Source organism: Tenrec ecaudatus, chromosome 4 (genome assembly GCF_050624435.1).
Source record: "Tenrec ecaudatus isolate mTenEca1 chromosome 4, mTenEca1.hap1, whole genome shotgun sequence".
NCBI lineage: Eukaryota > Metazoa > Chordata > Mammalia > Afrosoricida > Tenrecidae > Tenrec > Tenrec ecaudatus.
Window position 1 is genome coordinate 117,617,654 of NC_134533.1, and position 26,958 is coordinate 117,644,611.

At 45.2% G+C, this 26,958-nt stretch overlaps 1 protein-coding gene across 7 annotated transcripts in view; it reads left to right on the plus strand.

Moving 5' to 3' along the window:
• KMT2A (lysine methyltransferase 2A) overlaps positions 1 to 26,958 on the plus strand; it is a 79,805-nt gene that overhangs the window by 18,337 nt on the left and 34,510 nt on the right. For 6 of the 7 annotated variants that reach the window (XM_075546661.1, XM_075546663.1, XM_075546664.1 and 3 more), the window contains 9 exons: positions 11,938 to 12,007; positions 14,676 to 17,326; positions 18,552 to 18,729; positions 19,494 to 19,728; positions 21,208 to 21,272; positions 21,719 to 22,093; positions 22,472 to 22,545; positions 23,020 to 23,151; positions 24,243 to 24,356. In XM_075546661.1, coding sequence (XP_075402776.1) covers positions 11,938 to 12,007; positions 14,676 to 17,326; positions 18,552 to 18,729; positions 19,494 to 19,728; positions 21,208 to 21,272; positions 21,719 to 22,093; positions 22,472 to 22,545; positions 23,020 to 23,151; positions 24,243 to 24,356 — 3,894 coding nt within the window. The remainder of the gene's footprint in view (positions 1 to 11,937; positions 12,008 to 14,675; positions 17,327 to 18,551; positions 18,730 to 19,493; positions 19,729 to 21,207; positions 21,273 to 21,718; positions 22,094 to 22,471; positions 22,546 to 23,019; positions 23,152 to 24,242; positions 24,357 to 26,958) is intronic. The other variant, XM_075546667.1, reaches the window with a different exon arrangement.

A 26,958-nucleotide genomic window follows, 5' to 3' on the forward strand; every position in this document is an offset into this window, starting at 1 on the left:
AAGTTTTGTTTTGTATATTTCTCCCACTCTATACAGGCCCTTCTAGTGTAATCCTTTCCAAAGACCGGCAGTGGTGTCTGGGCACAGTGTCGTTCATTCTGTGGGTCATGGAAGCTGAGGTTTGAGTGGTCCATTCATCCTTTGAACTAATTATGTCTTCCACCTTTTTTCCTTCTCCCGACAGGGAGAGACCAATATTTGCGAGATAAATAGTGGCTTACAAGCTTTCCTGATCCCCATTGAACTCCTCATCAAAGTTTAGAACATGGCCTTTATAGACTGTTATTCCAATGGACCTTGGTGTCCTCTGAGCCTGTGGTCCTGGTCCCACTGGCCCTAGACTCAGTCCCCCAAGGTGTTTGGTCTTGGCCGTGAAGTTTCCGTAACTTTGTTCCCTATATGCTCTACTTGATTCATGAAGTTGGCAGCACAAGGAAATACATAAGTAGAAATAGCCCCTGATATATATATATATATTCCTTAGCTTCCCAAACTTATTTGTCCTACTACGCCCTTGTCATGAAATAAATAAACAAAAGCTCTTCAGGTTCCCCTGGCTATGGAAAACTTTTGTACTATAGTTCAAAATCCGGGCTTTTGCAGGCCCCTCCCCCCATTGGTCCAGCATCCCCCAGGGGGTGATCTCAGCCACTTTGGAAAGTACAGTCTGATTCTCTTTTCCATCACAGCACACTGCCCTTTCAGTCATCCCATGCTCGCTGCTGTTTCTGGGCCTTTGGACTTGCTGTCAGACTAGAACTCTGCTTCACATACATATTTAATGTCTATACCAGGGATCAGCATGTTTTGGAGGTTTTTAAAATTTTTTTAAAAGACCATATGGTCTCTTGCAACTGCCTAACGGTGCCACAACTCTGTCACTGTTCCACAAAATAACCACACACAATACACATATGAATGAGCGTGGCTGTATGCCAATAAAACTTTTATTTTTTATATGAAATATGATTTTATATGATTTTCATGTACATGAAATAACTCCTCCTTTAAATTTCCCCCCAACCATTTAAAAATGGTCAAAACCATTCTTAGTTCACAGACCAAACGAAACCAGATGGTAGGACCCTTTTATTCAGACTCTTCCCATTCTAGTTCATTATATCTGCTATTTCCAGAACACGCTTCACAGGTCTGCCTTTGCTCCTTTTGCGAGCTGAAGGTAGCGCCCTGCTCGCTGTCTGTTGGACCCTTTGTGACCCCCGGTCCAGAATTGATGAGGTCCTAGGGCTTCCCTTGTTAGTGTTTTTTCTCGCAGCTCTGCCGTGGCTGCCCCGTTCCTGCCAAATCCACGTAGCCATTGCTATGTCTGAGTCTCCTACTCTTCCCTTCCGGTTAATCTTAGTCATTATCCTGTTACCTCTCTCTTAGGATCTGTTTTCATAAGACCTGCTCTCTTAGAATCTCTCTAGTTTGTTGCGAGCCTGCAAAAATGTGTTCTGTTACTCACCTGACAGATGCACACATGATACCAAATTTTGCCTGTGAGTTCAAAGACCTTTCTAAGTTTACTTCTCGTATGCACCAACTGTTCTGCACCTCATTCCATGCCTGTCCCTTCCCCGCCTTTCTCTGGGAAAGAGGATTCCCTTCTGTTGTGCTTTGACTCTTCTCCCCTGTGGGGCGCCTTTCCATTTACTCCCCTGTGCTTGTCAGGATTGTCGCTCTCTTTTCTCTGCTGTGTTACCCTTAGCACCCAACTGGGATCAACTAACAAATAATCCTCCCAGGCTCGTCTTTCCTCATCTTGTGCCCTGTCTTTCCTTCCCCATAGACCATAACTGGATTTCTCCCAAGAATAGTCCGCACTCATTTCCATCTTTTCACTTTCTACATACACTTGATCTTAGCCAAAAGGCGGGGAAGCGATTCACTTTCCAATCACACCTCGCCCCACTGCAGTTTGGCTCTCCTGTATCTAACACTACATTGGAAATGGTCTTGGTAAGGTCAGAGGTGACCCCACAATTTCTAGATCCTGTGGGACACGGTTCAGTCTTCATCTCTCTTGGCCACCCTAGCTAGGCGTTTTCCCTCAACGATTCGGTCTTACAGGCACGAGCTTCCCTGGCATTCCGCCCCCTGTATTTTGTGCAGGTCTCTCCGGTGCTGCCACTCCGCTTCTTTTCCCATGGCACTCTCTCCCTGGATAATCGTGCCCAGACTCGGGAGACTGATCACTGAGTCACATGTACGTTCTCCGAATCATGATCCCTTACAGGAAACAAGCTGCCCTCCCACTCCTATAAGCTGTCTGTATCCTCTGTCTTGGTGAGTGTCCCCATAAAGCTGATCAGTGTAACCTGCATGTCTTGATCGAGTCTTCCCATTCCTGTGATCCCTTAGATCCAAACAGTCTTCGAGCCTTGTCTATTTTGCCTCGTAACTATCTGTGAAACCCTTTTCCCTCAGACCCATTATAACTTTTCTCCCTGCCCCTGGTTTTAAAGTCAGTCCTGCTGTCAGCTGTCCTGCTGACGTCCACACTGCTGTCAGAGCACTAATCATACTCACTCCTGCCTGAGACACTGACACATTATAGCTTCCAGGGTCAGGTTCACACTTCCTTGAAGATAAACGTAAAACTCCTGAAGGCATCTACCTTTTGGTTGTCTTTGCCCTTTCCCATGCCAGCTGTGGGTTTTGTCTGTGCTGAACTCCTGGTCATTTCACTGTTGGCTTGTCTTTCCTCCTGGAAGGTGCTTCCTCCCGCCTCCACACTTCATCATCCTTCAAAATTTATAGTACCATCTCATCCTCCCCACAGTGGCCTTCCTGACCATTCTTCCCGACTGGGCCAGTCTGCCTCGCATGGAGCACAAGACACTGTGTTCCGTGGATGTATTTATCCGTCTCTTCCCTAGACAGATGAGTGACACTGTGTCCCGTGGATGTATCCGTCTCTTCCCTAGACAGATGAGTGATTCAGCGGGCGCATTTCGTCCTTATTCTCATCCCCTCAGCCCAGTAACCTGGTTCAATGCAGTTGAGCCCATTCTGACTCAGAGGAACCCCATGTGACAGAAGGAACGCCCAGAGGAATTCTAGGCCGGCCTTTTGCTGGGAGTGCACCTGCGGGTCTTTGTCCTATGGCATTGCTGGGTTCACAGCCACACCCGTGACCATTGGGCCACCAGGACTCCTTCCCCTGGTAATAATAGGTTTACCTGTTTTCTTCTCCTCCTTTGGAATTGAATGCTTTTACTGGGGCTCTTACATCTCTTACCACCAAGCACATTGCACATGTGTTGCCGTCCTCATTTTTTGAGGGTCTTACTATTATTTTGTTTAATCGTTTTATGAGGGGCTCAGACAACTCATCACAATCCATACACACATCAATTGTGTAAAGCACATTTGCGCATTCATTGCCCTCATCATTCTCAAAACATTTGCTCTCCACTTAGGTCCCTGGCATCAGCTCCTCATTTTACCCTCCCTCCCCACTCCCCGCTCCCTCATGAACCCTTGATAATTTATAAATGATTATTTTGTCATATTTCGCCCTATCTGACATCTCCCTTTACCCACTTTTCTGTTGTCGGTCCCCCAGGGAGGAGGTCACATGTAGATCCTTGTAATCGGTTCCCCCTTTTCAATATACCTTCCCTCTATGCTCCCAGTATCTCCACTCTCACCACTGGTCCTGAGGGGATCATCTGTCCTGGATTCCCTGTGTTTCCAGCTCCTATCTGTACCAGTGTACATCCTCTGGGCTAGCCAGATTTGTAAGGTAGAATTGGGATCATGATAGTTGGGGGAGGAGGGAGCACTTAGGAACTAGAGGAAAGTCACGTGTCTCATTGTTGCTGCACTGCACCCTGACTGGCTCGCCTCCTCCCTGTGCCCTGCCATCATCATGTTCAAAGCATTCTCTTCCCACTTGAGCCTGGTATACCTGTTTCCATGAATGAGTGAGTGAGTGGCTGATTTCCCAACCAGAATAAGAATCTTGTCTCAGTCTTTGGAATGTACCAGTATGTTCCACTACATGTAGACCTCATTTTATTGTGCTTCATATTGACGTTCCTGTTGCAGATTGTGTGTGTGTGTGTTTTACAAGTTGAAAGTGCCGTTATTCCAACAAAGCGCACTCGTGTTGTGTTTCTAGTTCATATTTTGATATTTTTTACCATAGCTCAAACTCTCATGAGTCTAGCGGACATTTGGTAGGCCACGGTCTGGTGTAAGCATTGTGATCCAGTAGAATGAAAGGAGGGCTGAAAAGACCATTGACGTCACACACGAGTGAAGAGTGTGCTGATTAAAAACTGGCTGCAGCAGGACACTGGCAGGGTGGCTGTAAGTTCAGCTGGATTCAGAAAAGAAGGCAGAGCGAAGGCCGTCATTGCTGATGCTTCTTGACTGGAAGCAGGGAATACCAGAAAGAGGCTTCTCTGTGTTTCATTGACTTTGGAAAGGCATTTGACAGTTTTGATCATAGAAAATTATGGATAACATATATGAGGAATGGGAATTCTAGAACAGTAAATTGTCCATGTGGAACCTGTACTTAGACTAAAAGACAATCATTTAATATTATTACATGATTTAAAGTCGAGAAAGGTGTGGATTGTGGTTGAACCCTACTGTACCGAGTCTGTGTGCTGAGCAAATAGTCCAAGAAGCTGGGCTATGTGAAGAAGAACTCTGTTTTAGGATTGGAGGGAGACCTGCTAGCCACCTGCAATATGTGGACACAGCTTTGCTCGATGAAAACAAAGAGTAATCCCTTACTGTTGAAGTTCAAAGGCCTGTACAGCCTTCAGTATGGATTGCACTTCAACACAAAACAAAAAAGTCTCACATTTGGTCCAGTAATCAACGTGGTAAACAAAGGAAAGACTGAAGCTGTCAAGGATTTTATTCGAATCGAATCCACTTTATTATGGAAGTGACAGCCAGGAACTCACGTGATGTTTTTGCATTGGGCAAATCTGCTGCTCCAGATCTCTCTTTAAAAGGGTGAAAGTGCCAAGATGTCACTGTGAGGAGTAAGCTGCCCTGACCCAACTGTGATCTTTTCAGCCGCCTCCCATGCTTGTGAAGCTGAACCATGAAGAAGGACAGAAAATGCTTTTGATTTAGGATGTTGGCAAAGGAGATTGACTATCCACCAAAGAATGACACATTCATCTTGGAAGGGGGTAGAAGCAGAGTTTTTCTTATAAGCAAGGGTGGTGAGGCAAAGTAGACTCCTGGACAAAAGAGGGGGGGTCCTCCAGCAGATGATTGTGACGCTGCGGCTGCAGCAGTAGACTCAGAAGTGGCGTGAGCATGGCCATGGCGTGGGACTGGGCTGGTTTTCATTCAGTTGTACATGGGGTCACTCTTGAGTTGGAACCAACTAGATGACACCTAGCAAGAATATACAGAGCGGCTTCCAAACTTCCGTAGACAAACTCCATCCCTGCCGTCTTTTTGAAGCCCCTCATAGTGTAAACATAACTTTGATATGAACTGGGAAACAATGCCATGACTCACTTTGTTTCCAGGTCTAGAAGAGGACCACGATGTTTCCAAGGCACGCCTCTGTACAGTCGATACTTCATGTTTCTGAGCAGTGCATTGCATATTCCTTACTTTGCATTTACAAGCACTTTGGGGGTGCCAAGTTTGTGCGAGATACCAGTAATATAAAAATCAGGAAATTGCCCTATCCTCAAAGAGTGCACAATGTGGAGGAGACAAACATGCAAACACATTTTTTATTCCCTTCTGCTAATTGAATACTCGTAATTATGTGTGCGTGTCATTAAAATGCAGCATCAAGAGCTCGGAGCAGGCGGCACACAGGGAGCTGTGCCAGCGGAAGTGATAGCTAACTGGAGTCAATTCTCCAAGGGGAAGTGTTACTCTTTTTTAACGCTAGCTGCTGAGATGTACAATATGCCTCCTGGATGTTTCTTCCGAGTTAATTATTCTTTGTAATTCTCTTAGTTCTCCTGTGGCCTTCTCATATGATGGAACTCTGTATGATGACACCCAAAATTAGCAGCCTTCAAAGCAAAGAGCTTTTAAAAATGTGAAACACAGGAATGATTTTGGCATTGTCTATGGCTGTTGATATTATTATTATTATTATTATTTTTTGGTAATTGACGTTATTTTTTAATTGAGTTATTGGTACGCCTTTGTAGTTGGAAGAATTGACTTTTTTAGACTCTTAAGCCTGAAATTTTGGAGACAGAGGGGTGCTAAGGTGGGTTGCCGAGGAGCATGTGTGAGCTGTCGAGCACTCAGTAGCGGGCTCTGTGCAGTGCTACAAAGAAAAAAGAAGCGGATGAGTAGAGTCGGCCGGGGTTTAGTTCATTGAGGTCTGGAGAGGCTGAGCTTGTTGAAAGAGGAGCTTTGGAACCTTCTTCACCTTAGCTTGGAAAGTAAGGAACTCCAGGTGAGTGGGTCTTGCTCCGACTAGCGTACATTAGAAGGAACTCCAGTGGGTGCGAATCAACCCACTCCCTCAGCCACTCCGCTGGAAAAAGAGCCATTTGCTTCCATAAATAACACACCTTGGAAACTTTATGTGCGGTCCTGCTCCATGCTATGAAGTCCCTTTGAGTCAGAATCACTCAACACCGAGGTGTTGCTGTTGTCTGATCAGTTGCGAAGAACGGGAAGGAAGGAGGGAAGGAAGGAAGGAAGGAAGGGAGAAAGGAGGGAAGGAAGGAAGGAAGGAGGGAAGGAAGGAAGGGAGAAAGGAGGGAAGGGAGAAAGGAGGGAAGGAAGGAAGGAGGGAGGGAAGGAAGGAGGGAGGGAGGCAGTGAAGGACTAAACTCTCGCTTTAGTGGGAGCTAGCCGAGAAAGGGAGTTGAGGTCTCTCAGATGACCATTGATCAGATCACTGACCTTAATAGGAATCGTGTCACATCTAATCACTGCAGATGATGTAGGTCTCGATTTCTAACCTCTGAGTGTTGCCTTGTGACAATCCTGATGGATGGGACTATAGCTTGACATCTTTTGAAAGAATGTTTTAGGATTTGTTGACTATTTCTCTACAAACCAAACCCTAATCTAAGTGGCAAATGAGCGCCTCAAGTATTCTGGCAAGCTTTTTATTTCAGAAATTAGATGCTATCTTTTAAGTGTCGCTGGGCTTGACTTTCTTGGAGAAAAGCTATCAAGTTTCTCCCTAGTGGTTTGCCACCACAGAGGGGGAGCCACGCACAAGACAGCGAGACAACGTAGTTTTACAGATTTAATAAGCAGAGTACGCTGCAGTGTTGGTCAGGTGGTTACGTGGAATGGGCATGACTTCTGGATTGGATGATATGAGGCAGCGCAACTTGGATGGGTCATCCAGACGGAGCTGTCCTTGATAGGACCAGTGGAACGGATGAGGTGGGGCGTCCAGGATAGATCATTCAGACCTTATAGGTCTTCCAGGCCTCTAGCTGGCCCAGACAGTATCGTGTCTTTAGTGACATTTTAACATGAATTTGCTTTTTAAGAGGAAGGCTGAGGTTGTACACCTGTCTGTCTTTGTCTTAGATATTTCTTGGGAGCGGGAATCATATTCTTTGTATCAGGAACACTTAGCAAGGGTATCTCTGTTTTATGAGTGATTGAACAAGAAAGTAATATACAGTCTTAAAAATTGCCCTAATGTGGAGAGCAAATGCATTGAAAATGATTAGGGCAAAGAATGTACGGATGTGCTTTATACAATTGATGTATGTACATGTATGGATTGTGATAAGAGTTGTATGAGTCCCTAGTAAAATGTTAAAAAGAAAAAAATTGCCCTAATGTTACATAGTAATTCATTGAAACACAAAATTTCATATATTTTTCTAAAATAATTTCATTTAATTAATTTTAATTTCATATATATCCTGTCATTCCAAAATTCAATCCTGTCAAGGAAAATTGTACAATTGCCACCACCCTCAGTTTCCAAACATTCTTTTTCTACATGGACTCCTTGACATCTTGTCCTGCACCCCCTCATTATTATTTTTAACATGTAAACATTGTAGAGTTCTCTTGTAGGGGGAAAGAAAGTGTTCCTGTCCTTTATCTCTTATAAATAAATTCTGCCATTAAAATAAAAATCTAAAAATAATAAAAACTAAAACAAAAATCTTCAAATGCTCAGATGTTTATGAATATGCTTTGGAGTTCTCAAATGACTGGCTACCCTAGAGTTAAGGGTAGGGATAATGAAGACAATTTCTGCAGATTTGTTATTTTCATAATTGGATTTTGCGTAAGGAGTGACGTTCACTCACGGCCGTGGCCTTGATTCCAGCTCAGATCACCCGGGCCTAGGACAGAGTAGAACCGCCCCTGTGGGTTTCCAAGCCTCACTTTGGATGGTTTTGAACTGCTAACCTTTCAGTAGCCCAACTAAGCCCCATGGCTCCCTAGGAAGTGACCTCAGGCGGAAGCTAAGTGTGATTTAACACCTTCTACAGCACTCCGAGTGGCAAGGGTGTTCTTATCTTTTTGAAGATGAGGAGATGTTAAAACTTGGCGATCTAAGTCTCCAAGGACTTCCCTGCCTGGAAAGACTATCTGGTGGCTCTTGTCTAGGCTCTGTCTTGAAAGGCTTTGCCATCGGTGGAGGCCACACTGAGAGGAAAAGTATGCCTGATGAGTGAGTGGCTGAGGGGGCCCAGTTCCCAGGAACCCCGGGTCGTGGGAGGCGTGATGTCTCCAGCCTCTCTCTGTGTTCTGGGCTGTCGAGGCTGTGTGTGACCAGTAGAGAGGAACCGTGGTACAGAGTCTCCTGTAGCTGGCTTTCCCAGCGCACTCTTAGCTTGGCCGTCCTAGATTTGGGGAGGAGACCCTTAACGTGGAATTATGAGAGGGGATTCATAGTAATGGGTTTGGTTGGGTTTTATGCTGAATTGGGACTGCATAGTTAACAAACCTGGAGTATTTTCACGTAACAATGGCGGCTTTTGTTTTGGGGTAAACTGCCTGCTTTTATTCTTTAAAGGATGGATGCTTAAAAAAAATCAAAACGCTTTAAGAAGTCAACAGATACTTGAGGTGAACAGAAGTTCTTGGGCAGAAATCTAGTTCCTTTTGACTTCCAGTTCTTTCCTTTCAAGGGTGCAGTGGGAAAGAGGAGTGCTTTCAGTCGTTTGGGAAAGTATTTGCAAACTTTAAGCCTTGGCAGAATCCATTAAGTGACTGTTCAGTCATACTCTTGTTTTAGAGCATGCCCAATTAGGATAGTGGAGTGACATTTTGCAAAATTTGAAATACAGAAAAGTGACCTACTAGGGTGGCAGATAATGAGCCTAGCAGTGCTGGCCTCTTGCGTTTCTTTGAAAATGGGTAGTCTTGCATCTCTCCAGTTGAGTGCCATAGCTGTTGGCCGTCCTGTGCGTGGGTGGCTTGCATCGCGGGTCACTGCAGCACCGAAGTTCACGCATTTAGCAGGAGAGTTCCCCGGAAATCCCCAGGTGTCTTCGTGGAATGCACAGGTCGGCGGGTTGTTCCTTGAGGATAATGTAGGGAAAGGAAAAACTTCGGATTTGAGGTAGCTGAAAATGGATATGATGCTATTTAGTATTTACTAGCTGGAAGAATATTAATAATTCTGAAGCCACAGATGTTGATTTGATTCCTATAAATATATGTTGTGGTTTTAAATCGTAACTATTTTGGTCGAAAGGTTTTTACTCTGGCAATTTAGATAAATTGGTTCATTGTAGCTAACGGTATGATCTGAAAGCAGGTAATTTGGTCCCACAGAGCTTCAGTCTCTTCAACCACAACAATAGAACAACCACCATACACCGATATCTGTAGTTTCCGAGTGATTTTATGTAAATGTTCACATTTCTTCCTCGTAGCACCCCCGTAAATCAATTGAGATATTGAGGTAGTAAGTGCTTGTCTAGGACCGTGTAACTTGCAAGGGCTGGACCTCAGGCCCCTCACTAGAGACTCCTGCAGTTCACTGTCCTGATCAGTGAAGGAGAGGGTTGGTTTCCCCGCCCCAAGGCTCCATGAATTTTTCCCCCTCTTTTTAAAAGCAATTGCAGTAATTTACCATTGCCTGCTTCATTGATTGCTCTTCCCCACAATCAAGTACATATGATTACAATTTTCAATGTCTTTCCCCCACCCTGGTACAAGGTAACATTTTCAAATTGGGATTTCTATTATTGCGGTGGAAGTTTGTATTTATTGGTATCTGCTGAGCTTGAAGCACATCTTTTTTTCTGTTTTGTACTGCTAGATATCGAAAGCCTGGGGAATCATTCCTGAAATGTATTTGGAGCGAAGTCCCAGATGTGCTAGAATATGTCCAATTTATTTTGAGATGATGAGATAGAATTTTCCTATTCACATAGATATTCACAGTCAGAATTTACTTTAAGTTTTACGAAAGCAAAGGCCGTAAGAGGTACTCTAGTTTAGATTTCTTAACTCTAGCTGTACTGTGGCTGTGCTGAGCAACCCGAGTCTCCTCCCATGAAGAGTGACAGGTTCGGAAACCCATAGGAGCAGTTCTGCCCTGCTCTATAGGTTGCTGTGATCGGCTATTGATGATGTTTTATGGATGTGCTAGGCTAACCCTTTTTAAATTATTGTATTTTTCTCCTGAGAAATCTTTATGAAGAGGAAAATGCCACGATTGCCTTAATTAGCTAAACACTTTTATGGTCTCAGAGAAAACCCCTTTTTAGATCCTAATAGAAATTGTCTTCTCAGTCCCATCATTGTGCAAAGGCTTGGCCCCAAATGATTTTGTTCCTTAAGAATATTTAAATGTAGGAGATGAACCTACTAATTGTCTAAGAGGTTATATTGCTCTTGTAATAATATTCTTGGTTGAAATTTGGTTAAACAGATTTGCACCCAACGAGCTTTAAACTGAGTAAATCTCTCTTCATCACATACCTTACTGATGCTGGTGTCCGTGTTCCTGTGGTGTCTCTCTGCTCTTGAAAGGAACTTTTTGGTGCTTTAAATGTTGGAACTTAGACTGAGGCCTAAATTGGAGGGTACAGAAAATCGGATCTTTACTCCTCATCTTGGTCTTATTTCATGCGCGTTTTATTTTTGGAACCTGAAATTCTATATCTTTTTTTCTCGGAAGAACTCTCAGTCTATGAGTGAATTTCTTCTAATAGGTTTATTTAAATAGACTATCTTTCTTGAGAAATTATCCAAAGGAGGGTAAATTAATTCTTAGCAGTTGTTTTAAAGGGCTGGATAAAAGTTGTAGGCAAGGAGAAGTTTTTTGCCTTTGTCTTTTCCAAGTGTAAATGGTAATAAGGTACTCTCCTAAGTTGTTTAGTGATACGATTTCTCTCTGGATATGGTCAAGTCATGATCTGGTGTACAAATGCTGCTGCCCACCATTACGTCTCTTATCACAGGGCATTTTAAAATGATGCCATAAAATGCGTGCTGAGATCTTTGAATCAAATGTCCAGCATTCGCATCTAAAGGTCAATTCCTGATTTTTAAGGAACTGGCGATTATGGCACTTTCAGTCTCTTAATATTTAGTAGGCAAGAGATTATGGGATATTGTTTATGTTATTCCTTATGTGTCTGTAGACTTAACTATTTGCTGAAAAGCACTTGTTTGTTTTATTGGGGCTGTATAATTCTGTCATTAAACTGATTTGCTTACCTGAATCAAAGTCATTCTTTAATTGTTTTGGGCTGTAGCTACTTGAGATTGAGGGCTATCCCCTGGGTACTATGCACCGAAGATGGCATTTCAATGCATTGTTCATTATACACAGCTCCTATTTGTCTGTAATGAAGCTGTATGGCGGGGTCCATTTATTTCAAGATTAGTTACCTTATTATATCCGTCAGAATAATGATTAATATTTAGAGGGTAACTTTCCAATGTAGTTTGTGTTTCCTCTGGGCATCTGGGATATGTTCAGATTAATATTTTTGCTTCTGATTTTACAATCGTTCTCCTTTGTTGTAGGATGAGCAGTTCTTAGGTTTTGGCTCAGATGAAGAAGTCAGAGTGCGAAGTCCCACAAGGTCTCCTTCAGGTATGCCAATAAGCACACGATGCCTTCACACTTTGCTTGTTCGCGGACTGAATTTTCTCCTTGCCTCCTCGGTAGCTAAAGCATGGTCGAAAACACTGGGAGTTTTTAAATACAGCTTTCCCATTCCCTTGCATCAAATAGGGAACGCCTTGCTAACTGGGTTTCTTGGTGGGACTCACCGGCTGTACTGGGTTTACTCTCTAGGGTATTTCTCCTCTCTGGCAGCCACTTGAATCAAGGGAGGTAGGTTTCCGCTGAAGGAGTGGACAACTTGGTAGGCAAAAACGGAAGACAGCCTATCCAAACCATCCTCAGATTTATCCTTTGAGGACTGATTCGGCCATTATATTTTTATAGATAAAGTTGGGTCTACTGTTGCCCTGGCAGTGACGTGCCAGCCATTCAAAACCACCAGCTGTTCTTCGAGACAAAAACAAGGCGACTCTCTCCTCCCATAAAGAGTGACAGTCTAAGAAACCCACAGGGGCAGTTCTACCCTGTCCTGTAGGTCACCTATCCAGTAGGAATCAAGTCAGTGAGTTGTGGTATGTTCAAAAAACTGAGAACAGAGGATTGACACTATTTTTAAATATTTCACCTGATCCGTCGAAAGGCTGGACTAAAGTGAGTAAGTAAGCTAAGGCGTGGCATCTGTATTTCTCGATTAGCAGTACTCTCATTGTTCTCGCCAACAAAGTAACCCGAATGTGTAGAGCTTCCAGACTTTGGAGCATTGTCCTAAGAGAAGGCCCTCTGGAGGTAACCTTCAGTGGTTACTGTGCCGGAGAGGGCGAGCGCTCAGCTGGTGCTCTTGTGCCACGTTTCGGGCTTCTTGTAGGGTGTTCTTTCACATTGCATGGAGGACGATCTAGTTGAATATCTGTTAGCTGTGCTCTTTGCTCTTTGACATTGACTTCGTCTGGATTTCACCTTCTGCTGTATAAATAATCTATTTCAAACATGTAAGTTGGCAATTTTCCTTTTCCTGAATGGTGATGGCATTGCCATTGTCATGGGGAGGCGTTCGCGATATATACCCTAGCATTCGTACTGTTGAGACCATCGCACTGTTCTCTGAGATGTAATAGCATCTTGAAACATCATATCAGAAAGGCTTGGGGATATTTGGGTTAGACTTTCATTTACAGATAACAAAATGAGACTTCAAAAATATGTGATAAGCACTTACTTGTAACTAATTTGTGAGCTCTTTGGATGTGTATTAGATTACGGAAGTTAGTGGTGGGATTGGGACTCCTCTCTGCTCAGCTTTTTCTGATTATCCACCAAATACTTCTTTCAAAATCTGGAGAGGAGAGATCTTCAGGACTGATACAGCCCCACCGGGTGGCCAGGTCCCACTCTGCCACAGTGACGAGGAGTCCAAGGTGCCCTTCTGAGGAGGCGTGTCATTTGCAAATTGATGACATTTTTCAGGATTTTTTCCCCCCTCCCCTTGGCTGCCAGTCTACCTTGAATATTGTCTCTCTCTCTCTCTCGCTCGCTCACTCTTTTTTATAAAAATTGAAACCATATGCGTGTTTTCTTATTTAAGAAATGAAGCATAGCTTTATCTAGTCCATTACTCTTGTTAATTAGAATGGATTTGTGAATCCTTAATCTATTTGAAAAATCTGCTACGTTATTGGTGTGGAGAACATTTCTATTTAGAAAGTCAACCGATAAGACCTGGGTTGATGTTTGTTTTTGTTAGAAGGTTGTTTCTTTAGCCTGAAATGCCCATCATCATGGTACAAAGGATGATGTTTTTTACAGAAAAGAGGGAAAAGAAAATAGAGACTCGTGTTTTAAGAATTTTACCATGTTCTCTTAAATCGCTTGCTCAATAAGCAGATTGAGCTGATTCACAAATTGGAAAATTCCTTTTACTTGGAATAGATTAAATCTGATTCAGTAACTTGTTGATTTGTCAGTTAGGAGGAAATCATTTTTGTAATTTGGGTTATCTAATTTAAGGGCCCCGAAAGATAGGTAGGAGAGGAAATGAAATCCATCACATTACTTCCCTGACTAGTTCACATGCCAATGAGTTCATTAAACTTATTTTGATTTCTCGTGAGCTTTTCTAGTAAGTGACGTGTTCGAAGTTTAGTTTGTTAAAGCAGATTGAAAATATGTGAATCTGAGCTGCCCAAGTGTCTTTTCTGGTGGGAACTGGTGTATTTTTATTGACTGAAACTTCCTAGCATCTTGTTCAAGTCTAGTCAAAGCCTAAGTTCTGAACTGAAGCTAGGTGGTGACTTACAATAAAGATATGCTCACTTTCTTAAATGTTAATCTTGTTACTAGATGAGAAAAGGTTGATTTTTTTTAAATACGTATTATTATTTTGAATTCAGAAAGAACTCACTCAGTTATAAAAACAACCAAAAAAAGTTTTGTAGATTAACGTACTCAGTTAAAAAACCTCTATTTTTATATCAAAGTAAATCAACAGTCTCTTTTAGGTATAATGCTATTTACTGGATTTCTTTGAGGCAAGTTTTTGGTAAAAAAGAAACCAAACATAATTAAGATGTTTTATTATCTCACTGGACCCAAGTAAGGTTCAGTACGAAATGGCTTGTGCTAAGTTATAGTCAACTTAGTTAAGACCTAAACTGCATAGCTAAATATATGCTCTTCATTGTTTAATTTTTACACACAGTTAAAACTAGTCCTCGAAAACCTCGTGGGAGACCTAGAAGTGGCTCTGACCGAAATTCAACTGTCCTCTCAGATCCATCTGTGTTTTCCCCTCTAAATAAATCAGAGACCAAATCGGGAGACAAAATCAAGAAGAAAGATTCTAAAAGCTTAGAAAAGAAGAGAGGAAGACCTCCCACCTTCCCCGGAGTGAAAATCAAAATAACACACGGAAAGGACATTTCCGAATTACCAAAGGGGACGAAAGAAGAGAGCTTGAAAAAACTCAAACGGACACCTTCTGCTACATTTCAGCAAGCCACAAAGATTAAAAAGTTAAGAGCAGGTAAACTCTCTCCTCTCAAGTCTAAATTTAAGACAGGGAAGCTTCAACTAGGAAGGAAGGGGGTGCAGATTGTGCGGCGGCGAGGAAGGCCCCCCTCCACGGAGCGGATAAAGACCCCTTCAGGCCTCCTCACGAGCCCCGAGCCGGAGAAGGCCCAGAAGGCCCGGAAAGACAAGGAGAGCACGCCCCCGCTCACCAAAGAGGAGAGGACCGTCCTCAGACAGAGCCCTCGGAGGATGAAGCCCGTCCGCATCATCCCCTCTTGCAAACGGACGGATGCAACCATTGCGAAGCAGCTCTTGCAGAGGGCCAAGAAGGGCGCGCAGAAGAAAATCGAGAAGGAAGCAGCGCAGCTGCAAGGGAGGAAAGTGAAAACCCAGGTCAAAAACATCCGACAGTTCATCATGCCGGTGGTGAGTGCCATCTCCTCGCGGATCATTAAAACCCCCCGCCGGTTCATAGAGGACGAGGACTATGACCCCCCCATTAAAATCGCCCGGCTCGAGTCGACGCCCAGCAGCAGGTTCGGCGCCGCGTCCTGTGGCTCCTCGGAGAAGTCGAGCGCCGCTTCCCAGCACTCCTCGCAAATGTCCTCGGACTCCTCGCGATCGAGCAGCCCCAGCGTGGACACCTCCACCGACTCGCAGGCCTCCGAGGAGCCGCCGGGCCTGCCTGAAGAGCGCAGCGGCGCCCCCGAGGCGCCCGCGCCGCCGCCCGCCGCCCGGTCCCCAGAAGCGGGTGGCAGCGACCGGCGGAGCCGGCGCTACTCGGTGTCCGAGCGGGGCTTTGCGTCCCGAGCCTCGAGGAAGCTCCCAAGTGCCCCCCCGCAGCAGCCGGCCCCCTCGCCCCCGCCGCCCCTGCTCTCGCCGCCGCCGCCGCCGCTGCAGCCGGCCTCCAGCCTGGCGGACCACACGCCCTGGCTCCTGCCGCCCACCATCCCCCTCGCGTCGCCCTTCCTGCCGGCCTCCGCCGCTCCCGGGCACGAGAAGCGAAAGTCAATCTTGCGCGAGCCCACCTTCAGGTGGACTTCTTTGAAGCACTCTCGGCCGGAGCCGCAGTACTTTTCCTCAGCAAAGTATGCCAAAGAAGGCCTCATTCGCAAGCCCGTGTTTGACAACTTCCGGCCCCCGCCGCTGACGCCCGAGGACGTGGGCTTCGCGCCCGGCTTCTCGCCCGCCGGCGGCGGGGCGGCGGCAGCCCGCCTCTTCTCCCCGCTGCACTCGGGAACGCGGTTTGACGTGCACAAGCGGAGCCCTCTGCTGAGGGCCCCGCGCTTCACGCCGAGCGAGGCGCACTCCAGGATCTTCGAGTCCGTTACCCTGCCTGCGAACCGAGCTTCCGCTGGGCCGGCTTCCGGAGCGTCCCACAGGAAACGGAAGAGGAAAGTGTTCAGCCCCATTCGGGCCGAACCGCGCTCTCCTTCGCACTCCATGAGGACCCGAAGCGGAAGGCTGAGTGCTTCTGAGCTGTCACCTCTCACCCCGCCGTCTTCCGTCTCGTCGTCGCTGAGCATTTCTGTTAGTCCTCTCGCCACTAGTGCCTTAAACCCCACTTTCACGTTCCCTTCTCACGCCCTGACTCAGGCTGGGGAAGCCGCCGAGAGGAATCCCAGGCCGAGGAAACAGACCAGTGCGCCCGCAGAGCCCTTCTCTTCCGGTAGCCCCACGCCGCTCTTCCCGTGGTTTACCTCAGGCTCCCAGCTGGAACGAGGGAGAAACAAGGACAAAGCCCCCGAGGAGCTGTCCAAAGACCGCGATGCCGACAAGAGCGCGGAGAAGGACAAGAGTAGAGAGCGAGACCGGGGAAGAGAGAAAGAAAATAAGCGAGAGTCGAGGAAAGAGAAACGGAAAAAGGGATCAGAAATGCAGAGCAGTTCTGCTCTGTACCCTGTGGGTAGGGTTTCCAAAGAGAAGGTTCTTGTGGGCGAGGATGTTGCCACTTCATCTTCTGCCAAAAAACCCACAGGGCGGAAGAAGTCGTCATCACTTGATTCGGGGACTGAGCTCGCTTCTGTGACTCTTGGGGATCCAACAGCTGGCAAAACCAAAATCCTTATAAAGAAAGGGAGAGGAAACCTGGATAAAAACCACCTGGACCTCGGCCCAGCTGCCCCATCGGTGGAGAAGGAGGAGACCCTCTGCCTTCCCACCCCTTCATCTAGCACTGTTAAACATTCCACTTCCTCCATAGGCTCCATGCTGGCTCAGGCAGACAAGCTTCCAATGACTGACAAGAGGGTTGCCAGCCTCCTCAAAAAGGCCAAAGCCCAGCTCTGCAAGATTGAGAAGAGTAAGAGTCTTAAGCAAACTGACCCACCCAAAGCACAGGTACTCTTTTCTACCTTGCTATCAAAGTCAAGTTTCCCAAGCTCCTTCCGTGGACAAGTCTTGGCTAAGAGTTTCAGTTACAGCCCGAGAGCAGGATTGGGAGCAATGGCGTGGAGGTGGTGACATTCCCGGTGGTCCGCTAAGGACAGGTAGGGTTTGAAAGGCGGAAAGTGCCAGAGGAGGACAGCGTTCCGCAGGGAGCAGTGTAGGCAGAGGCAGAAGAGGAGAACACGACTTGAGGGAGGCACACGAAGGCCGAAAAGTCGCTTGGGGCCGGATTATAGAGGGTGCTGAGCGGTTTGTGCCTTCTGAGTGTGGTATTTCATTGAGTCGGTGATGGGTAGTGTCAGGTTGTTTTAGTAGCCCCACTAAAGTAGAAAACTCCAGAGAAGCATTCTCTTCCTCTGACCAGTGAGTGGCTAGAGCAATGGCGTAGTAGATCTTCGTAGACTACAGACAGCCAAGCATTTGGAAGTTGCCAGACAGGAAAGCTATAGCAGTCACTTACGACGATAGCTATTTAAGAAGTCCGTAATTTAAGGCAGGTTTTTACAAAGAACAGCATGGCTTAGGCAGAAATCAGCACTGGTCTTTTCTGAGAAAACTCACATTTAGATTTTTTTGTTTTTACTTGTCACGTAGGAGATGCATACGTAGGACAGGATAGGGCCACAAACCTGAGTCTGTTGTTATTCAGCTGGTCTGTCTTTTTCCATGTAGCAGCTCTCCCGGTCCAGAGAGGCTTCTTCAGGGGACATGGTCCCTCTCAGACACTATGAATAAGTCATTTCGATAGGTCCTGTCTCTCCTACGTCCCTGGGTCCCAGCAAAGTCCATATAGGGAATCATCTGCGGTTAGATAAGTCCTGCTTAGAGCAGGCGGACATTCCGACAATGTAGACTGGCAGCTTGACTTTTGAGGGGAATTTTAAGAAGTATATCCTTGAAAATATAAGCTTTGTTGTTGTTTTAAGCCTCATTTGCTGCCATCTTAGGAGACAGAGGTAATTGAATTCCACCACCCCCACCACCCCCCAAAAAAGAGACATGTCACGTAGTACATGCCAACATACCATGTGGCCATAGCGTGTATTAGCCGGGTTGAACGAGGGCTGTTTTGATTTGAAATCATACTAAGTTAAGCAGCTGCCTTGACTTCACTGAATTATATTTTCAATATGTGTGGTTTGATTGTTTGTTTCCTCACTACTTACCCTCTATTTAGGGTCAAGAGAGCGATTCTTCTGAGACTTCTGTTCGAGGACCCCGGATTAAACACGTCTGCAGAAGAGCTGCTGTTGCCCTTGGCCGCAAACGAGCTGTGTTTCCTGATGACATGCCCACCCTGAGTGCCTTGCCCTGGGAAGAACGAGAGAAGATTTTGTCTTCCATGGGGAATGACGGTAGGTCAGAGATGGGTAACCGGTGTTTGCCCATCTGTCGGGCATGCCCAGTAGGTTTTTCGTAGCCATAAGCATTCCCCTGTGCCCCTGAGAAGCATACGGCTAGGTGTAAGGTGAACGGCGCATGGATTCTGGTGGAGGAAGATGCCCCGAGAGCCAGGAGAAGTAGAGGTTTTTGGACTGGGGTGTAAGTCTGCCCCTGGAAAAGGAGAGCAGGAAGGGATGTTCAGAGGAAATGCCCCAGACTTCCTCCCTGCAGTGGGAGAAACGTTTGGCAGGGCCACTTGAGAGCCCTTGAACTAAGGTTGGTTGTCCGAGGAGGCTTGCGGTCTAATGACCAGGCCTGTCTCAGTTTGCCTGTGGCACAGCACCTGGACCGTGGGTGAGTTCTGCCCCCTGAGGTGCCTTCTCACAACTGCCTTGCACGTTCTTAGGTAGCGGGCGGCTGCTCGTAGAACGTTTGGGGGTAGCAAACTTTCCGAGGTGTTCCATTCGTGTTCTTGATTTTATGATAGGCTTTTTGCTTCCTGCGCTGGGATCTTCGCTTTCATCAGGCTGCAGGTTAAAAAGGTTTTGAAACACACATCAGAGATTTGATGGGAAAACCAGACTTTTGTGAACGCTGCCCATGGATATTCTTACTGTAACGGATGTCAGCTCTGAAGTCAGGCAGACAGTAGGACCCGTGCGTCTTCAGGAGCTCCCTCCTCTCCCAGGAGGAGATGAGGCCTGCCCTCAGAGCTAACAGCACGGTTCTTTTACAGACAAGTCATCAGTTGCTGGCTCGGAAGATGCTGAACCTCTTGCTCCACCCATCAAACCAATTAAACCCGTCACCAGAAACAAGGCCCCTCAGGAGCCCCCGGTCAAGAAAGGGCGGCGCTCAAGGCGGTGTGGGCAGTGCCCTGGCTGTCAGGTGCCTGAGGACTGTGGTGTTTGTACTAACTGCCTGGACAAGCCCAAGTTCGGTGGCCGCAATATAAAGAAGCAGTGCTGCAAGTGAGTGGGTATCTTCCTCCTCTCCCCCACGACTCCTGACGTCACCCCTTCAATTTATGAAATTTGATTCCATGAGGCTCATGGTTACCATAGTGGCCACTAGGGCTCTGGAAGCTCCTACTTAAAACAGACACATTTTGGCATATGAATTAGGCCCGTTGGACTGAGATTTTTTTTTGGCATCTAGGATAGACTAGAGATCTCTTATGTAATCCCCTTTGCCCTCTGAATGCTTTCTTAGGATCATTTTGTCACCTGATAGACTAGAGATCTCTTATGTAATCCCCTTTGCCCTCTGAATGCTTTCTTAGGGTCATTTTGTCTCCTGATAGACACGTTTTCTTTTTCTTCTGTTACCCTTCTCCCTTTTACGGTCAGTTTGTGTCTTGAACGATTTATTTGAAATGAATCCAGAGAGCTACGTAAACAGACTTTGGTGATGGAGCTTCTCACATAGTGCCTGACACTGTGTGATGATAGATATTATCAATTCACAGATATGATCAGATATTGATATTGTTAATAGATGTGATCAATTCACAGATAGTTGTTGAGTTAATGAATAACAAAGTGATTGAGAGAAATGCTACTTTTTTTAAGTTCCATTTATTTCAGAGCAAGCAGTTTCTAAGCAACAAGTACTTTTGTACTTGGATTTAAAATATTTTTTTGTTTTTATTATTTAAAATATGCACAGCAAAACATAAACCATTCAGCAATTTCTGCATGTACAATTTTATGACACGGATTATATTCTTTAGCTCATCCAACAATTTCCTGATTTTCCTGCCTTCAACAGAAGCTCACTGCCCCTCAGCCTCCTGCGGAACGTTTTGAGGAGTTGCGATCCCTCTGGTTCCAAACAGATAGTTGGTCACAGGGCTCAGTCTTACAAGCTTTGGTTTTATCTGGCCTTAAGCAAGAATCTTGTCTCAGTCTCGTTAGCGGGGAAAGGAAGGCAAGTCACAGAAGAGGAAGAAGGTACATGACAGCAAGATACAAATTATACTAAATTTAGGGGCGGCAATGGGACCAATGCTGTTTTTAGGCTTTAAGTTTTGGTTTCATTAAGTGTTAGGCTGAGGGGGAAAATACATAATAAACTTATGAGACAGACCTGTAGCCCTGTGATGACAGACAGATTTGTTTGGTAATTTGAGTCCATTTGGTATTCAGATTTTAATATTAATCATAAGGGAACAGTACTAGCTGGACTACAAACCTTACTGATTGATCATTTTGTGTGTGTGTGTGTGTGTGTGTGTGTGTGTTCAATACTAGTTAGAAGAAATTTGAGTCCTGTTTGAAAAGTCATTGAATTTGTGTTCCTTTTAAATTCTAAAGGGAAGTCACGCTGCTGATCCAAGGACCAAAGGCTCATAGAATCTGAGCCATGAGCAGCCTCTTTTTACCACGATCATATCCACACTTGTCTCACTCGCTGCTTTCTAAACGTAGTTTAATTTTTGGTTTTCCTAGGATGAGAAAATGCCAGAATCTACAGTGGATGCCTTCGAAAGCCTACCTTCAGAAGCAAGCTAAAGGTAGTGTCCAGAGGTCTTCCCCAAATGCTCCCTGTGTTGATCCAGGGGGTTGTGTCTGTCCAGCAGGAAGAGAGCATTCAGTTTCAAAAGCGAGCTGCCCTTTCCCAGGAAGCTATTGTTTTCCTAGGCGAGGTGATAAGTATGTGGGAAGTTCGTTTTAACTCTGCCCTTTATTTTCAGTTTATGCCTGAAGTTTTTCAATCATAGATGATGTTTTTAAAATTCATGTAAAAACTACAGTCCATCCCATGTCTGGGAACATGGAGAGCATATACCTCTTTCCCCTGATCAACCGGATACTAGTGTTCTTGAGTCTTTTCGGTGCCAGCTTTAGCTGGGGCAGCCTGCACCTAGCATTATATTCTGATTCTGGGCCTTTATTGCAGATGAACTGTCCCTGTCACTTAGAGGTAGATGATCTTTCCTAACTTGTGTGTTTCTCCTAGCTGTGAAAAAGAAAGAGAAAAAGTCCAAAACCAGTGAAAAGAAAGACAGCACCGTGGTGAAGAACACAGTGGACTGTAGTCAGAAACCTCCCCCACCAGCACGAGAGGATCCCGCCCCAAAGAAAAGCAGTAGTGAGCCTCCCTCTCGGAAGCCCACCGAGGAAAAGAGTGACGAAGGGGATGCCCCCACCCCAGGGCCCGAACCCAAACAAGTCACCACCACTCCAGCGTCCCGCAAGTCCAGCAAACAGGTCTCCCAGCCAGCACCAGTCACCCCCCAACAGCCACCAAGCACAGCACCCCCGAAAAAAGAAGCTCCCAAGACCACTCCGAGTGAGCCCAAGAAAAAGCCGCCTCCACCACCACCGGAGTCAGGTGAGTGAGGAAGGCCGAAGGAATTGCTGAACGCGAAGCCCCGGGACGAAAACACTTGATGTCTCCAACAGCATTTGAAAATCTGACATGTGTGTCATTTTTAGCCTTGGGTTCAAGAAAACCAGTTTTCTTTTCACCTATTACAGAATAATAAAGAAATAGAAGCAAAATTTCTGTTGAATCGGAGATACTGTCTTAATTTCCTACTTAGACCCTTGAGTTTAAGTAGTTCAGTTGTTGTTTGCTTGTTTGTTTTCCCCGATACTTTCTCTTCACAGAAGAGGTCTATGAAAAAGACTCATTTCTAAAGTTTCCTTTGTTATCTAGCGTTGACTCAATCCAGCAGTGTCTGACCTAAATGTGTTTTCAATGTCTTAGGTCCAGAGCCAAGCAAACAGAAAAAAGTCGCTCCCCGCCCAAGTATCCCTGTAAAACAAAAACCAAAAGAAAAGGTGAGGAGGTTTTTGCTTCTCTGCTGTTTTCTAAGAATGTTCGTTCACTGGGTAGGAGAACAGCTCCGTTTGTCTGCGGCGTTTAGTTGGCTGAAGGAGGAGCAGCACCACAGTTGTGGATAGCAGTGGGCTTTCTTAAAATTAACCAGCAAATAGGTTTATGCTTCCGCCAACTATTTCTTTTCTTTTTCTTTTTTTGGTCTCTTTCTCTTCCTGCTCTGCCCTGATCTGGCTCCATATGTCCAAGCACAGGCACCTGCTTAGGCTGCAGGCCATTTGGCATCGTTGTATTCCTGATAGTGGATAGAATATGCACCCTCCTCTCTACCCACCCGTTTAAAACTCGTGGGAAGGTCCTTAGACCACTTCTCTGCTTTCAGATGCTTATGCTAGAGAGGTTTTCAGCTCTCTTAGTAAGATTTATGGTTTGCTTTACGTCTCTTTCTCGGTTCTTTACCCGCCGTCTGTCTCCAGGAAAAGCCACCTCCGGTCAGTAAGCAGGAGACTGCAGGCGCTGTGAACCTCCTCAGCACTCTCTCCAACGGCACCAGTTCTAAGCAAAAAACCCCAGCCGATGGAGTCCACAGGATCCGAGTGGACTTTAAGGTAAAGGTGTTAAGTGGCCCTCAGCTACATGGAGGGTCATGGGCTTTAAAGAAGAGAGTCAGCCCCAAGCAGGAAGGAGGGAGGAGTGACCGCACACTGCTGTCGCTGCATGAGTTCAGGTGCATCAGCATCGGTCAGCTTGGGAGCCATGGTACCTGCCTGAGCTGGCTGGAGAGTGCATATGTTCCATAGCATTACTACCCTCCTGGGCAATTGCTGTAAGAATGGAATAGAGCAGCGGTTCTCAACCTGTGGGTCGCGACCCCTTTGGGAGGAAGTGTCAAACGACCCTTTCATAGGGGTCACCTAAGACCATTGGAAAACACATAAATATTGCACAATATATAATGACATATTGTTTGGTGATTAATTATGTTCACTTTGTGACAATGAAAATACATCTTGTGTATCCGATCTTTACATTAGGATTCATGACAGTAGCAAAATTACGGTTATGAAGTAGCAACAAAAATAATGTTATGGTGGGGGGTCACCACAACACAAGGCGCTGTATTAAGGGGTCACAGCCTGAGGAAGGTTGAGAACCACTGGTACAGAGGAAGACGATCTCTCACACAGTGATCAAAGAGCAGTCATTGTCCGAGTCTACAAACCTCTGGGAGATATCCAGTCCCGGTACACTTTTGCAGCATATTTTAAAAGAATTGAAAAACGCTTTGGAAATGATGATGGCAACATAAGCACAATTAATATACGGATTGTTGTAAGAGCTGTAAGATCCCCCAATAAAATGAGTTTTTTAATGTAAGTTTAAGAAATATCAGGAAGATGAAATGGAACATGTATCAATTGTTGAATAGAAAACTGATTGGCTCCATATAAACTTTCATCTAACTCACGATGAGAGTTTTTTTATATAAAAAAGGAATGGAAATGATAGGGTAGCCTCTGGGTCCTTTCTTTGTGAGATGAAGGTGCTCTGGCATTTGGTAGCCACTGGAATTTCAAGCTTTGTGGAGCAGGGTCACCGTGAGCCCGTTGACTCACTAGCCATGGGTTTTGGGTTTTGCTTTCTGTCCAAGGTGCGGACATTCCCGGAGCCTTCATAGACGGTCTTTCTCTCTCCACAGGAGGACTGCGAAGCAGAGAATGTCTGGGAGATGGGAGGCCTAGGCATCTTGACCTCGCTGCCTATTACGCCCAGGGTGGTTTGCTTTCTCTGTGCCAGTAGTGGGCATGTAGAGGTGAGGTACCCGCTTCTTTGTCCCCAGAAACTGTCCCCGTAGATCCGTTTGCCATGAATGAAAGAGGGAAAGCATTGTATGCTGTGTTATTTGGGGTTAGCAGATACCAGCCCCTGTGGAAACCAGCTATGCTTTTGGAAGTTTTTCAGAGTTCAGTGAAGACTGCTTCTTCCTAGAACAGCAAAGATATTGAATGTGGACAGTCTAGTAGTCTCAGCTTTTAAATTGAGTCTTTGAAAGAGTTTTTGTTTTTCCGCTACAAGTCTAAACAGAATAAAATGGTAGTTTTCTTCTAGAAAAAGCACAGTTCTTGCTGATTGTCATATACTAAATATCCAGACCCTCTTGTCTAAAGAGCTTTTAGCAATCAAAAAAACCAAGTAACAGTGAACAATCGGCAAAGGACTGAAGTGCTTACAATGAGAACTAAAGTTGCCCATGGGTTTGCAGGGAGTTGAGTTTGCCCGGAGGGCAGTTCTTGGTTCATGGAGGGAAATATGAAGTCTTATGATGAGCCACAACTAAAGATTAAAGCAGGGTGTGGAAATGGGGACTTTTCTGTTGGTGGAAATCTAAATTAATTATAATCTTTCTGGGAGGATTGTTTGGAAACACATATTTATGTTTAGAATGAGTAAATCCTCTAACCTAGCAATTCCACTCCAGGTATTCATCTTAAGGACACAGTGAGAGAAAAGGGTTACTAACATCAGCTTAAGTGGATCTTGAAAACTAACTTGAGCGTGCAGGCACAACGTCTGCATCTCTAAAGGGAAAGCAAAGGGTTACTTTCAGCACTTCTCACGAGAATAAAAACCTGGAAGTAACCCAGAAGTCTGTCCTTTGAGGCTTTGATGTAAATTATTGTAGGATATGCCTATAGTGGCATGTATCAAGCCCTGAAGATAAACCCATGCAGGTGCATATTGACACGGGAAGAGGTCTGTGCTGTACCCCTAAGTGAAAATAGTGTGTTCCAAAATGGTAGACAAACTGAGGTTCCATTTTGGTTTAGGAAAAAATTTTCAAAATATCTGTAGAAAACATTCTGGAAGGATATTTACCTAAGTATTAAGTGGGGTTGGATTATAAGTGACTTTGTTTCCTATATTGTTTTCTTTATCTTAGATTTTGTTTGTTTGTTTGCACCAGTTGTACGTTTCAAACAAAGAAAGCACGCTTTCAAACAGCTACGGTAGTGCTTGGCTCTGGCAGTCCTCAAATTCCTGAATACTCTGTACCTTGGTAGCTTTCACAGAAGAGACGTATTCAGCGGGCGTAGCGAATAGCCACGGCCAGGCTGAGATGTGGGTGTTGAACTGTCAGCGAGACTTGCTCCTTAGCTCCGAGACTCAGTCCTGCCTGCTTGCTATTTTTAGTACTCAATGGCAAAGTTATAAATCATGACCTAGTGTTCATCCAGTAAGGAAATCATTTCTCAGTCCCTATTATAAATCAGACATTGCTCTAAGGTGCTGGAGCCACCCTGACTCCTGGCTATTCCACCACCAAGTACCGAGGCCTTGCAGCCTGCCTGTCTTCCCTCCACGCGCTCATGCTCCACACGCATGTTAGGCTGCTGGCAGGAGTAACAGTGGTGCAGTGCTCGCCCACGGCACACTCTGCTCAGCAGTCCCCTGGGATGTCTAGAGACGGAACGGGAGTATGGAGAGTTCACTGCCTGCATTGACAGCCCCGAAACATGACCAGAGCTTTGGAGAATTCCCCCTCTACTCACAGTTTTTAAAATGTTCTGTACTGGTAGGAGTTCAGATTGACAGGAAATTTGCAAGAACATACCCTACACCCAGAGTCTCCCTGTGTTCATATTGACCGCATGTTCTTGATCCTTCTCGGTGTGTATACGTATGCCGATGTTACAAACCAAGAAATAAAATATACCCAACCATTTTATCTACACACACATTTTTTTACCTAAGACATTGAGAGCAAGCGGCAGGCATGATGCCTTTTGCATCTAAATACTTAAAGAGTGTGTGTGTTCTAAAAGTGCTCATGGTATAATTCTCAAAACCAGAATATTAGTCATAGTATACTGTCATCCATAGACCTTCATTAGATTTCGCCAGTTATCTTTAATGGCAAAAGAAAATGCCAGGGTCTCCTGAATTAATAGGAAAAGAACTGGTTTCTAGAGTCAGAGACTACAAGTGTCTGTCCTGTATAATGACCTTCAAAAGACATTCAAAACCCTGCAGTCTTAAGAGTACAGATTTTCTGTAACCCAGCTCCTCTGTGACATAGCAATTTTCTATCTCTCCAGCTCGACTCTCATAGCATACTAAGCCTCTACATAATCGACATTGAGTTAAATGCTTGCAAGGTGTGAACCCCTTTCTATGTATATATATATATATATATATATATGGGATTCTTTCCATTTCCCTGGTGAACATATTCTCAGTTTTGGGGGCCTATCTAAAACATTAACTTTCTCATGAAGTCTTTTCTCCTATTTTTGCATCCACCCACATGAAATAGAGCTTAGACTCATCTCCCATTCACCTTGTTTCCATACACCTTTACAGACCTGTAGCTCCATGTGTATAACCTTCTCACATCACTTTTTGAGGCACTCGGC